General features: G+C 38.6%; 1 protein-coding gene across 5 annotated transcripts in view; it reads left to right on the forward strand.

Moving 5' to 3' along the window:
* LOC105465036 (acylphosphatase 2) overlaps window positions 1-14,020 on the forward strand; it is a 195,107-nt gene that overhangs the window by 69,192 nt on the left and 111,895 nt on the right. The window contains exon 4 of one of the 5 annotated variants that reach the window (XM_071076688.1): window positions 4,799-6,114. The exons of the other annotated variants lie outside the window; for them this stretch is intronic. Within the exon in view, the coding sequence (XP_070932789.1) occupies window positions 4,799-4,913 (115 nt within the window). The 3' untranslated portion in view covers window positions 4,914-6,114. Of the gene's footprint in view, window positions 1-4,798; window positions 6,115-14,020 lie in introns of those variants that run through there. 5 annotated transcript variants of the gene reach the window in all.

Consider the following 14,020-nt stretch of genomic DNA (forward strand, 5'->3'; position numbering starts at 1 on the left):
GAAAAATGAAGTTTTTTTGAAAAAAAACTCAAAGTGCTTTCTAAACTTCTCTCACTCAACAACAATCAGTGCAGACCTGTGACCAAGTGTAAGTGGTGTGAGGGGTGGGTGGGTGGCTGGGGGAGGAGCGTCTCTCCACCACCAAGCAAGCAGTTAGTTTTGTGACAGATACCAACTGGGTATCCTCCAATTAAATTCTGACACTATCTACTTGGAGATAGCATCTGATGGTTACCGGAAAGCGGTCCTGATCCAGACCCTAAGAGAGGGTTCTTGGAAAGAATTCAGGGCAAGTCCACAGAGTAAAGTGAAAGCAAGCTTATTAGGAAAGGAAAGGAATAAAAGAATGGCTACTGTTGCCCATTTTTCTTATGATTATTTCTTGATATGCTAAACAAGGGGTGGATTATTCATGCCTCCCCTTTTTAGACCATATCGGGTAACTTCCTGATGTTGCCATGGCATTTGTAAACTGTCATGGTGCTGGTGGGAGTGCAGCAATGAGGATGACCAGAGGTCACTCTCATCACCATCTTGGTTTTGGTGGGTTTTGGCCGACTTCTTGACTGCAACCTGTTTTATCAGCGAGGTCTTTATGACCTGTATCTTGTGCTGACCTCCTGTCTCATCCTGTGACTTAGAATGTCTTAACTGTCTGGGAATGCAGCCCAGTAGGTTTCAACCTTATTTTACCTAGCTCCTATTCAAGATGGAGTTTTTCCAGTTCAAATGCCTCTGACAAGATCCCACAGGTTGGAGGCTCAGTCCCCAAGGTTCCCTCTTAAGCCCCAGAAATCAGTAGCAAGTCGGAGCCTCTGGAACTTCTGACCAAACTGGCTGGGTTCCAGTGGAGGTTCCCGTGACCCCCTCTTTGAAATCAATCAATTTTCTAGGGCAGCTCATAGAACTTGGAAACTTATATTTACCAGTTTATTATAAAGGATATTACCAAGGATACAGAGTTAGAGATGCATAGGGCATGGAGCTTCCATGCTGTCCTGGGCATACCACCCTCCAGGAGTCTCCAGGTGCTTAGCTGTCTGGAAGTTCTCCAAACCCTGTTTGTTTATTAATTTCTATTTTCATTTTCAAAAACCTTTTTTATGGAGGTTTCATTCTTATAGTAGGCATGATTGATTAATCATTGGCCATTGGTGATCAGCTTAACCTTTAGCCTCTCTCCTTTCCCTGGAGGTTAGTGGGTGGGGCTGAAAATCTTAAACCTCTTATCATGCCTTGGTCTTTCCAGTGACCAGCCACCATCCTAAAGCTACCATCTGGGGGTTGCCAGGCATCAGTCAATCATTAGCATACAAAAAGACATCACTTTGGAGATTGTAAGGATTTTAGGAGTTCTATGCCAGAAAACTGTGATCAAAGACCAAATATATATTTGTTGTTTTTCTTTCTTTTTGAGACACAGGGTCTTGCTCTCCTGTCCAAGCTAAAGTGTAGTGGCATGATCATGGCTCACTGCAGCCTCAACATCCTGGGCTCAAGCAATCCTCCCACCTCAGCCTCCTGAGTAACTGGGACCACAGGCATACACCACCATGCCAGGCTAATTTTTGTATTTTTTTGTAGAGATGGGATTTTGCCATGTTGCTCAGGCCTGTCTCGAACTCCTGAGCTCATGCAATCGTCTGCCTCAGCCTCCTAAAATTCTGAGATTTCAGGCATGAGCCACTGCGCCCAGCCAAAATATGTATTTGTCAATATCACAGACATTAATCCCACTCATGCAGGCTCAGCCCTCACAACCTAGTCACTTCTCAAAGGACCCACCTCCAAATACCCTCACATTGGGGATTGGATTTCAAGACAGGAATTTTGGAGGGACATAAACATTCAGACCATAGCATATCTCTTTACTTAGGTTAACCTTGTTTTAATGTTACAAAAAGCACTTAAGTGTGTTCATTCATTCATTGTATTCAAAATATATTCATCAAGAACCTACTATGTTCAAAGCACTAGGATATGGCTGAGAACAGCTGGAAAAATTACCCACTCTCATATCAGTAATATTTCTCAAGGGAGTCAGATAACTAACAAATAAACAAGATAATTGTGAATTGTGACAAGTCCTAGAAGGAAATAAACAGGATGATGAAAGAGAGTAAGTGAGGCAGGACACTTTAGATTGGATAGTCAGGGATAATACAAACCTCTTATGCGTTACGGAAGGTAGTGTGTTAGAAGGAGTGAGAGAGAATTAGAACTGAAGTCCAGCTTTTTGACCTTGTACAAGTTTCTTAACCTTGCTGAACACCATGACAGGCTGAATATATAACAAGAACGTAATAATAATCGCTACTACTCATAGTAGTAGCAGAATTAAACCAGAGAAAACTCCTAGCATTATAACTATGACTTTCCGCCAGGCCCCACATAAATATTAATTTCCTGTTAACTTTCCTAAAATTACATGTAATTTTGAATTCTGTAATACCCATTTCCAGTGATGTAATTTTAAGAAACTGTTTTACACATCTTTGAATCAATTTAATTCATCAGATATTTATTGAGCACTTACTATGTGCCAGTCTCTGGTGACATGATGGAGAATAAAATAAACACTATCCCTGCATGGTCAGGGTTTAATTATTGATCTTATTTGGCTCTGACTCACAACACCACTTCTGGCCACTGGTTCTCCTGACTAGTAGTAATGACTTTTTACCCCACTGGTATGTACATTTTATATTAAACTTATTTTTTGTTGTGAAATAAAATAAACATTTAAAAAGGTTCATATAACATAGGCCATAAATCTTAAAATCTGATGGACCCTCTCTTAAAAAACCCTATATACTTATTTACGTGTCTAATAGAAACTTCTACCATTCTGCCACTAAAAATAGCAAAGAAAACAGAAAAATAGATAATTTTTTTTTTTTTTTTTTTTTTGAGATGGAGTTTCGCTTTTTCACCCAGGCTGGAGTGTGGTGGCACATCTTAGCTCACTGCAACCTCCGCCTTTGGATTTCAAGTGATTCTCCTGCCTCAGCCTCCTGAGTAGCTGGGATTACAGACGCCCACCATGACACCAGGCTAATTTTTGTAGTAGAGACGAAGTTTCACCATGTTGGCCAGGCTGGTCTCGAACTCCTGACCTTGTGATCCACCCGCCTCGGCCTCCCACAGTACTGGGATTACAGGGAAGATAAATTTTGTTGTTGTTGTTGACAGAGTCTCACTCTGTTGCCCAGGCTGGAATGTGGTGGCACAATCATGGTTCACTGAGCCTTGACCTTTCAGGCTCAAGCACTTCTCCCACCTTAGCCTTCTGACTAGTCGAGACTACAGGCATGCATCGCCATGCCCAGCTATTTTTTCTATTTTTTTTTTTTGTAGAGGCGGACTCTGTTTCCCAGGCTGGTCTTGAACTCCTGGACTCAAGCAGTCCTCCTGCCTTGGCCTCCCAAAGTCCTGGAATTACAGGTGTGAGCGACCACCCCTGGCAGAAGATAAAATTTGTGACCTCTGTTTGGTATCTGGACAGCCTTGTCTCTTGGGCCTGGAGAGGTAAAGCAGAGTCAGTCATGCAAAGTCACACAATTGGCAGAGACTCCTTGAATTTAGAACAGTTTGTTTAACCAAGTGGAAATTGTTTTTTTCTTTTTCTTAGCTTGTTATTTACCTATAGTGGCAGTGCCCATCTTGGAGCAGACCCAGGGTTCACAAAACTTGCCAGGGAGACCTGGCCCCATAGCTCTGGAAATAATTCATATGGAAAGGATAAAGGATATCTATATTAAATAAAGCCAACATCACCATGATAATGATGAAATGCTAAAGGCAAATATAACTCAAACTAGGAACAACTTGCAGATATTTGCCATCACCACCATTTAACATAAATGGCCCACAATCCTTATTTCTAAATCTTGAGTTTTAAGTCAACTTAATAAGCTGTTAAAGGAAATATGTTCTGTATCTCTGCCTTGATAAATAAACCTTTCATGACATATGAATCAAAAATATAAATCAAAACTGTAAAGCTATGGTTTCCATATGACTATAAGTTAACAAAATATAAACAATGATTGAATTTAATAATTGTTATACATGTCTGAGTGTTATGATGTAGTATTTTTAGATGAGTGATAAGATAAAATGAGTTATAATTTATTCTATAAAATTTTTTTTCCTTGCTTTCATTTCAGCAAAATCATTAATTTTATTATAATCAAGATATTCATATCAGGCACATGGCTGATGCCTGTAATCCCAGCACTTAAGGAGGCTGAGGCAGGAGGATCACTTGAGCCCAGAATGTTGAGGCTACAGTGAGCTGTGATTGCACCTCTGCACTTCCGCTTGGGCGACAAAGTGAGACCCATTCTCAAAAAAGAAAAAGAAAAAAAGATTTAACTTCGTTTTTTTCTATTCACAGTAATGATCTCAAATATTTTAAAAATGTAATTGTGTTAAAATGTGCCCAATTTGAACGTTTTCATAAAAGTAAATTATAGCAATTGTAAAAATGTGAAAGATTAAATTCTGTATTTTTCAAAAATGTCATTTATCTTCTAAAATATCTCAAGTTGTCTATTCTAAGATGAACTACAAATTATAATTTATGAATGTGTTTAATCTGAACATTTCAACTTTAATCTTTTGAAAGTCTTATAATTTAATCTTATTATATTTTCATGAAAATAAAATTATTCTTAATTTTAGTGCCAAGTGGTCATCTAGTTATCAAGGTAAAGAACTGGTATCACACTTGGAGCATGTTATAGCTGCATGTACAAATGTTCACATTTAACAGTAATGCGAGTTATTTCTCTAGAAACACAAATTGGAAACCAAAGAGAAGCAAGATGATAGATGCTCAACACTTCCAGAAAGATACTTCCTTATGCAAGAATCGATTGCATTTGTTCTATCTAAGAGAAAGGATTTGACAAGGTAATTTGTCATTTCTTTCACCTAAGCATTCCTACTTAGATCCTCCCAGTAGTTGGAAGCAGGGTCTGTCTCCAAGGCCACAGTAATACAGCATTTAGAAACAGTTATTTTTTATTTTGAGAACACAGGGCGAGACATACAAAGAAACATTTCCCAGGGACCTGAGTGGGTAGTCAAGAGAGTGAATGTTTAGCATTGTGGGTTGCATTTGCCAGTTCTAAGTGCCACATTCTGAGTGAGAGAGGCTCTTACATATATTTCTTAGTAAGTTAATTTTTTTTATGTCTTTGTTCATGGGGACCTTATACAGTGTGGGCCCCAAGCAGCAGGCCTCTTCCTTGGCCAAGGGCTTCCTGGCCAGGACATCCAGTTATATAAATCAGTAAACGTTTTCATGCTTAAGCTAGTTTAAACAAAAGAAAATGAAGAAACCCTTCATCTTACAAGTAGGTAGAAAATATAACAGAAAATAAGATCCCATTCATGGTAGAATTCTAAATAAAAATACCTAGAATTAAATAAACATAGGTGTTAAATACAAATATGATAAATAGAATTAAATAAACAAATGTGGTAAATAAATTATGTGCAGAATATATGGGAAGACAATTTATAAGCCTTTGCTGAAATACGTGTTGGAAAAGCAGAAAAAAATGAGAAGAGGTGCTGTGTTTTAGATGAAAAGACTCCATGTTATAACAATATCAATTCATTTCAAATTAACTAATGTATTTAAGCAATTCTTTTTTTATTATTATTATTTTTCTTTTTTGAGACAGAGTTTCACTCTGTCGCCCAGGCTGGGGTGCAGTGGTGCCATCTCAGCTCACTGAAACCTCCGCCTCCTCGGTTCAAGCAATTATCTACCTCAGCCTCCTGAGTAGCTGGGATTACAGGTGCCCACCACCACACCCGGCTTATTTTTTGTGTTTTTCGTAGAGATGGGTTTTCACCATCTTGGCCAGGTTGATCTTGAACTCCTTAAGCAATTCTCATTGTAATGAAAATTGTGATTGTCTCCCCAATATCCATTCTATGCCAGGTCTATGGGTGCCCCAGATTAATCCAAGCAAATAATTTAAATCCTTTCCTTAGTTATGATTGATAAGAGAATGGACAGGTGACAGGATTCAGATGAATGACACACAAAAAATGGGTTGCTGGTAGCTTTTACTCTTCTGCCAGATGTGAATGAGGATACAATGATCCAGACTGCTTCTGGCAGCCATTCTATGCCCATGAGGAGATCTAACTGCAGGGTGATCTTGACACAGTGGATGGCAGAGCTGGAAGATAGGACATGAAAATACATGTGTTATTCAATGGTATTGATGGCCGTTGTTTTGGAAAACCCTGAAATTTTGTTATCAATGGTTATCAATGCCAACAAATCTCTATTGTTTAAGCCTCTTGGAATTGAGCTTTTGGTTATTTGCAGCTTAAAGCATAAGGGATTTTTTTTTTTTTTTTTTTGAGACAGAGTCTCGCTCTGCTGCCCAGGCTGGAGTGCAGTGGCGTGATCTTGGCTCACTGCAAGCTCCGCCTCCCGGGTTCACGCCATTCTCCTGCCTCAGCCTCCCGAGTAGCTGGGACTACAGGCGCCCGCCACCTCGCCCGGCTAGTTTTTTTGTATTTTTTAGTAGAGACGGGGTTTCACCGTGTCAGCCAGGATGGTCTCGATCTCCTGACCTCGTGATCCGCCCGTCTCGGCCTCCCAAAGTGCTGGGATTACAGGCTTGAGCCACCGTGCCCGGCCGCATAAGGGATTTTTTAAAAAGAAACAGCAAAAATTTAGAATGAAGAATTAAAAATCCTAGTGTAATTTTAACAGTCTAACTTAATACAGATATAGGCCATTTAGGTTAATGAAATAGAATAGAAAGTCTAGATAGATAAAGATGCATTTATTTGGTGAACAATGCTGAGAACATTGATAATTATTTGGAAAAATAATAACTTTGCTTCCTCCTACAAAATAAATAATATCCAGATTAAAAGATTAAACTATTAAAGAACTGGAAGAATATACAGACACCCAGTCTTAGAGTGAGTGAGGGCCTAATAAGTTGAAAGTTAAATGAAATATGAAGGTGTGGGATAGTCTTGAAGTATTTAAAACTTTATATGCCAAAGAATACTATAAGTAAAAGGTAAATTGTTAAAATATAGTTGAAATATATGTATTATAAATATATTAAATATTTGAAATAAAAAACACTGCAAAAAACACCCAAATAGAAAGAGTCCAGGTAGCTCACAAGAGAAGAAAAAACATTGATCTGCAAATACATGCGAAATGTTTAATATCCCTAGACATTTTTCTTAACCTAAAGGTTAAGAAGATTTAATATAGAGAACTTTTTTAAACCACTAAATTGGCAAAGATTAAAAAGAATGCTAGCACAACATTGTGAATGTACTAAATGTCATTGAATAATTGTTCACTTTAAAATGTTTAATTTTAAGTTACATATGAAATTCACCTCAACTTACAAAAACAAGAGGAGAAAAAAAGAATATAATGTCATAGAGTGGGAAATATATAGAGAAATAGCTTCTCTCAGGCACTGCAGTTTGTATTATAAATTGGTATGAAAATTTTGCAAGACTAATTAACAGTATGTAAAGCCTTGAAAATGTTCATATCCTTTCCTTTCTTCCTATAATTACACTTGTAGAAATAGGTACCTAGGAAAAAATCAGATATTAGATTTATATATAAATAGTAGGATTTTTTTGTTTTTGTTTTTGAAATGGAGTTTCGCTCTTGTTGCCCAGGTTGGAGTGCGATGGCCCAGTCTCAGCCCACTGCAACCTCCGCCTCCTGGGTTCAAGTGATTCTCCTGCCTCAGCCTCCTGAGCAGCTGGGATTACAGGTGCCCGTCACCCTGCCTGGCTAATTTTTGTATTTTTAGTAGAGATAGGGTTTCACCATGCTGCCCAGGCTCATCTCAAACTGCTGACCTCAGGTGATCCACCTGCCTCGGCCTCCCCAAGTGTTGAGTTTACAGGCGTGAGCCACCACACCCAGCCAATAGTGTTATTTTTAAACCTTGAAAATTGTAATTCGTATTCAGTCATAGCATAGTAGTTAAATAAATTACAGTATACCATATAGTAAAATATTGTTCATTAATTTTAAAAAATCATATAGCCAACTAATGTTTCTGGATTACTGCACCATGCGAAGAAGAAGACAAAGGCACATTGTCCAGCTTTAAAAAATTTCAAAAAATTAGATTTTTTTTTTCATCCATCGGGAAATAATAGTCTTAAAAGCCAGCCTTGCTTCTAAGTTCCCAAAACTGTTCTTCACATGTCAGGAGGAAAATTTGGCAGTCTGAATACATACTTTTACTATAAGCCAAGATATAAGGGCACATGCAATCTGGGGCAGGTAGCTTCCCCCTTCCAAAGGAGGGAAGGAATAAAGCCTTTTAGGGGAGCCTGTTACAGAGAGCAGCAGGGGTTCAGATTGCAGTGTGTCTCTCTTGCCCTCCCAGAGTTACAAACCTCAGGGATGTCATTGGCATGATCCATGGTGGTAGGCCTGGGGGAACCCAAGAACCCAGGAGACGTCTGTACTTCCTTGGCATAGACTGCACATCTTGGGAGTGGCAGGGCATTGTTGTTGGAGGGAGATGTCTACATGGATGGCCTGTGACTGTGTCCAGGGACTCACAGGCTGTGTGTGTGATGCAGAACTAGGGGCTGCTTATGAAAGGGCTGAGGGAAAAGGTAACAGAAAGAGATGTGGGGAAGGATACGAAGGTCACAGACCAGAGCAAATAGCAATATCTAGCGACATACATCAGGGCTGCCATGTGCCTATGAAGTCTTGGCAGAATCAGCCACTGCACAGCAGGCAGCACTGCATGGCGCCTGGTAAGCACTGGGGAAAAGAGGCTTCTTAGTAGAGGCTGGTGAGGACCCAGCGGGCCACATCCAGAGAAGAGGCCTCCCACCCCTTTCAGCATAAGTCAAGCTCTCCTTTACACCCTGCTAGATCTGAACGTGTCCTCCAGAATTCATGTATTAGAAACTGAATCCCCATTGCAACAGTGTTGGGAGGTGGGGCCTAATGGGAGGAGTTTAGGTGAGATCCTCACTGATGGATAATGCCGCTATGAAAAGGGCGTGTGGGAATGGGCTCTACCTTTCTTCTCCTCGTCTGCCATGTGAGAACACAACATTTCTTCCCACTGGAGAACACAGCCTTCAAGATGCCGTCTTAGAAGCAGAGAGACTGGGCACTAACCTGACGTAGCCTTGATCTTGGACTTCCCAGCCTCCAGAACTGTGAGAGAAATTAAATTTCTCTTCTTTATAAATTATCCAATCTCAGGCATTTTGTTACAGCAGCAGAAAACAAACACACCCAGATGTCATCTTGGGGGAAAAGGAGTGGGAAGGGAGCTTTTTGGAAGGGAGAAAATACAGTTCTAATAGAGAGTGTGAACCTTAAATGATAGCATATTTACTTAAAACACACTCTTTAAAACCTTTTAAAAATATTTAAATGATTCTTTGAAAAATGTTACTCATTTTAAAGAGTAAGATTCCACCCCCACTGCATTACCAGAGATGGGAACTACAGAGCAAACTGTAGTCCTGTATAGCAACTCAATAAAGTTACATATTTTTTCCATATCTCAGTTTGTATACCTTGATTTCCTTGAAATCATATTTTTAAAAAGTTTAAGGAAATGAGAAGATGCTCACTATTATATTTTTAAAAGAGCAAGCAGTAGATATAATATTCTAATTTTCTAAAATAATAGTTATTAATATACACACAAATTTGTAAACACATTTTTAAAACTTTGACAAATACTTCTAAATATTAAGGATTATTTCTGGGTATAAAATTTTTTATGTAGTATTTTTCATAAGATGAACATACATTTCTTCTTATAATCAGAAATTGTTGTTTAAAGAAACAAATCAATCATACAGCCTTGCTACTCACAAGTATGGTCCATGGCCAACAACCTTGGGAGCGTGTTAGAAATGTGGATTCTCAGGTCCCACCCCAGACCTCCCAAATCAATGTCTTCATTTTAACAAGATCACCAGGATTGTGTGCTTGCCAGCAGCACTAGTGTAGGCTTCACACTGCCATCCCCAGCCTACTGATGTCCATACCTGATGCTCTGCTTTCTCCTGTTCCTGCAGACAAATAGCCCCTCCACTCGTGCTCTGGATCCTAGCCCATCTGCCTACTCAAGGACTTTATCTTGCACCTGTCACTTCTGTCTTCTCCCAGATCATTTCCTTTGGCAAACAAACATGCTGTGATATCTCTCCTATAATTTTTTAAACCAAATTTTATTTTGTATATTTAAAATATACAACATGATGTTCTAAGATACATATGGCTAGTAAAATGGTTACTATAGTGAAGCAAATTAACATACCCATCATCTCATAGTTGCCTATTTTGTGTGTGTGGCCAGAGCAGCTATAATCTACTCATTTAGCAAAAATCCCAAATATAACATGCTATTATTAACTGTAGTCATGTTGTCCATTAGGTTTCTAGACTTGTTCATCCTAATATCTACTACTTTTTGTCCTCTGACCTACATTTCCCTATTTCCTCCCCCCTACCCTTCACCTAACCACTGCTTTATTCTCTATCTTTGTATATTTGACTTTTAAAATATTTCACACAGTAAGGGAGATCACATAAAAATTTTCTGTTTCTGGCTTATTTTATTAAGCATAATGTCCTCCAGATTCATCCATGTTGTGGCAAATGGTAGGACCTCCTCTTTTTTAAAGGCTGAATTAAATATTCTATACTATTCTATAGATCCTGTATTCTCTCTATAATTCTATTATATTTAATATATATATATATATATATATATGTTTTTTTCCATTCTGTCAACGGACATTTAGATTGTTTCTCTATCTTGGCTATTGTGAATAATGCTGCAATGAGCATAAGAGTGCAGATACATTTACAAGGTGGCAAAATCATTTCTTTTGGATGTTTACCCAGAAGAGAGATTGCTGGGTAGTATGACAATTCTACTTTTAATTTATTTAGAAGCCCCCCTACTGTTTTACATAATGGCTGCACCAATCTTCATTCCCACCAACAGTATGCAAGGGTTCTCTTTTCTCCACATCCTTGCCAATACTTGTTAGCTGTTTTTAGTAATGGCTAGCCTAATGGGTGTGAGATGGTATCTCATAGTAGCTTTGACTTGTGTTTCCCCAATGATTAGTGATATTGAGCATCTTTTCATATACCTTTTGGACATTTTTATGTTTTCTTTGGAGAAATGTCTATTTAGGTCCCTTTGCCTATTTTAAAAATCAGGTTATATGTTTTCTTGCTATTGAGTTGTATGAGTTCTTTATAAATTTTGAATATTAATCCTTTATCAGACACCGGGTTTGCAAATATTTTTTTCCAGTCCATAATTTGCCTTTTCATTTTGTTGATTGTTTCCTTTGCTGTGCAGAAGCTTTTTAGTGATGTAGTCCCATTTATTTATTTTTGCTTTTGTAGCCTGAGCTTTTGGTGTGATATCCAATCTCATCCTTTAAAACAAACAAAACCCCAATCCACTTTCCAGACCTCTGTCTTCTTCACATATTGTCCTATTTTTTTCTTCTCTTCATGTCTAGGAAAACTTGAAAGACTTGTCTATCTCTCATTGTGTCCCTTTTCTCTCCTCCCTTTCTCTCTCTCTAATCTACTGATACTGCTCTTGTTAAAGTCACTGATGACCTCCAAGTGTTAAGTCCGGTGGCCAGTTATCTGTCTTCATATCTCACTTTTACCTCTCAGCAACATCTCTTACCTCTCTCTTCTCCTTGGCTGCCAGGATACCCTACTGCCATGATCTTCCTCCTCTCTTACTGACAACCCCTTCCAATCTCCTTCCATGGTTCCTCCTCATTCCCTGTTTCTGGATAGACTGGAGTCCCAGTGTATAGTGCTTTTCTACCGCTACAGTTCCATGGCTTTCAGTCTCCTCTATAATTGGATATACCCCAAGTGTTTATATCTAGACTGGAACTCCAGAGTCACATGTCAAGCTGCTTCACTTGAGTGTCTAACAGGCATATTAAACTTAGTATGTTCAAAACCAAAGTCTTAATTTTCTCCCCCAACCCATTCCTTACCCAGTACTCCCTATATGGGCAAATGCATATATGAGCAAAAGTCCCTTTCTTATAGTTGCTCAAGTCACAACCTTGGTGTAATCCATGAATTCTGTTTCTCTCCCATCTCTCAGCTGTTACTAAATTCTGTTCTACTTTCAAAATATATCTAGAATCTAGATATCAATTTCTCATGCCCCCACTTCAGTGATCCACTTTTCAGCCTGAGTCATCATCACTGTCTTCTGAGACGATTGCAGTGGCTGTAAGACTCAGCTCCCTGCTTTCCCCTGTGCCCCCAACAGTCTCTTCTCTGCACAACAGCCACCCTAACCCCCTTTCACTCAGAATAAAACCCAAAGTCCTTGCCATGCAGCAGTTCAAGGCCCCATGTGAACTGCCCTCTGCTCTCCACTGTACCATCCTGTCTCTCTGATCTGATCTTTTATGCCCATCCACCTTGCTCCCTGTACTCCAGCCATGCTGGCCTCTCCTTGCTATTTCTTGATCTTGGTAAACAAACACACAAATGCTGTCTCAGGGTGGCACTTGCTTTTCGCGCTGACAGGCAGTAGAACATAGTGGTAGTGGTTAAGAGCAAGACTCTTTGGAGCCAGACCCTCTGGGGTTCACTTTTCAGCTCTGCTCTTCACTAGCTGTGTGACCTTGCACAAGTTACTTAATCTTTCTGAGCCTCAGTTTTCCCATCTATAAAATGGGGATAATAAATATACCTATATACAGTCCTTAAGAGAACTGAATGAATTGATGAGAAGCAGTTGGAGTAGTCACTGGCACAGGAGTAAATGTTGTGCAACTGTTAACCATTATTATTACCAGAGGTGTCCAAATAATGCTTTCATTTCATTCAGATCTCTGCTCAAATATCTGCTGGTTGAAGACTTCTTTGAATACCCTCCCTCGCCCTCCATTATTCTCTGTCATCTTAACCTGCTTCATTTTTCTTCTTACCACGGATCAATATCTAAGCATATGCTTGTTATAAGACAGATAATAAACATATGTAGACAGATTTGTCTATTATCTGTCCACCAACAAGAATGTGGGCTCCACTGAGACAATGCTCACAGTCCTGGTGTATGGTGGGTACCAAATATATGTTTATTGAGTGAATTTCTGACCAGTAACGCTTCCTTCTTCAGTAATTGATAAATGTAATTAATGACATAAAATCTTGAATTTGTCAAAAATCTTGTTTGTACTCAAGGACTCCCAAATTTAAATTCAAGAACTAATACACGGAGAAAAAAATTTAGGATACATACACGGAAGATGTGTGTATATATGCGTGTATACACATACACACATATCAATGTATGGAAGCCAGCTATTCTTTCTTGGGAAAGACTTTTTTCTCCTGTATCTGAAAGTATGTCCTTCTTTTTATAGTGTTAGAATATTCTTTCTTTAATTAAATGCTCTAGATAGTAGATGACAGTTTTAAAAATTTCCCTAGTATCCCTATTTTTATTACTGTTTTAAAATATCTCTATTACACAGTACTTATTTTTAATTTTTTTAAAAATTTATATAAAATGTTGTCAACCTTATGGTGCTTTTCAAAATTAAAAAAAATTACTAGTCTGTGAAATCCAAAAGTCTGAGCACTGCTTAAAACACAAATGTGGATAACATATCCAATTTTATTGATATAAGATTCTAATTCCAGCCAGAACCTGGAAAGTTGTGTTATTAGTCAAAAAACTTTGATGCTACTTTGTTCATTGTATCTTTCCTGTTATATATAAAAAAAAGGAGGCTTGTAATATTTTTTAAATAGAAGAAGAAATATGGGCTTTGTGTTAGTCTCTTCTCACATTGTTATAAAGAACTGCCCAAGACTGGGTAATTTATAAAGAAAAGAGGTTTGATTGACTCATGGTTCTGCGTGGCTAGGGAGGCCTTAGGAAACTTACAATCATGGTGGAAGGCACCTCTTCACAGGGCAGCAGGAGAGAGA

This window comes from Macaca nemestrina, chromosome 13 (genome assembly GCF_043159975.1).
Source record: "Macaca nemestrina isolate mMacNem1 chromosome 13, mMacNem.hap1, whole genome shotgun sequence".
Lineage (NCBI taxonomy): Eukaryota > Metazoa > Chordata > Mammalia > Primates > Cercopithecidae > Macaca > Macaca nemestrina.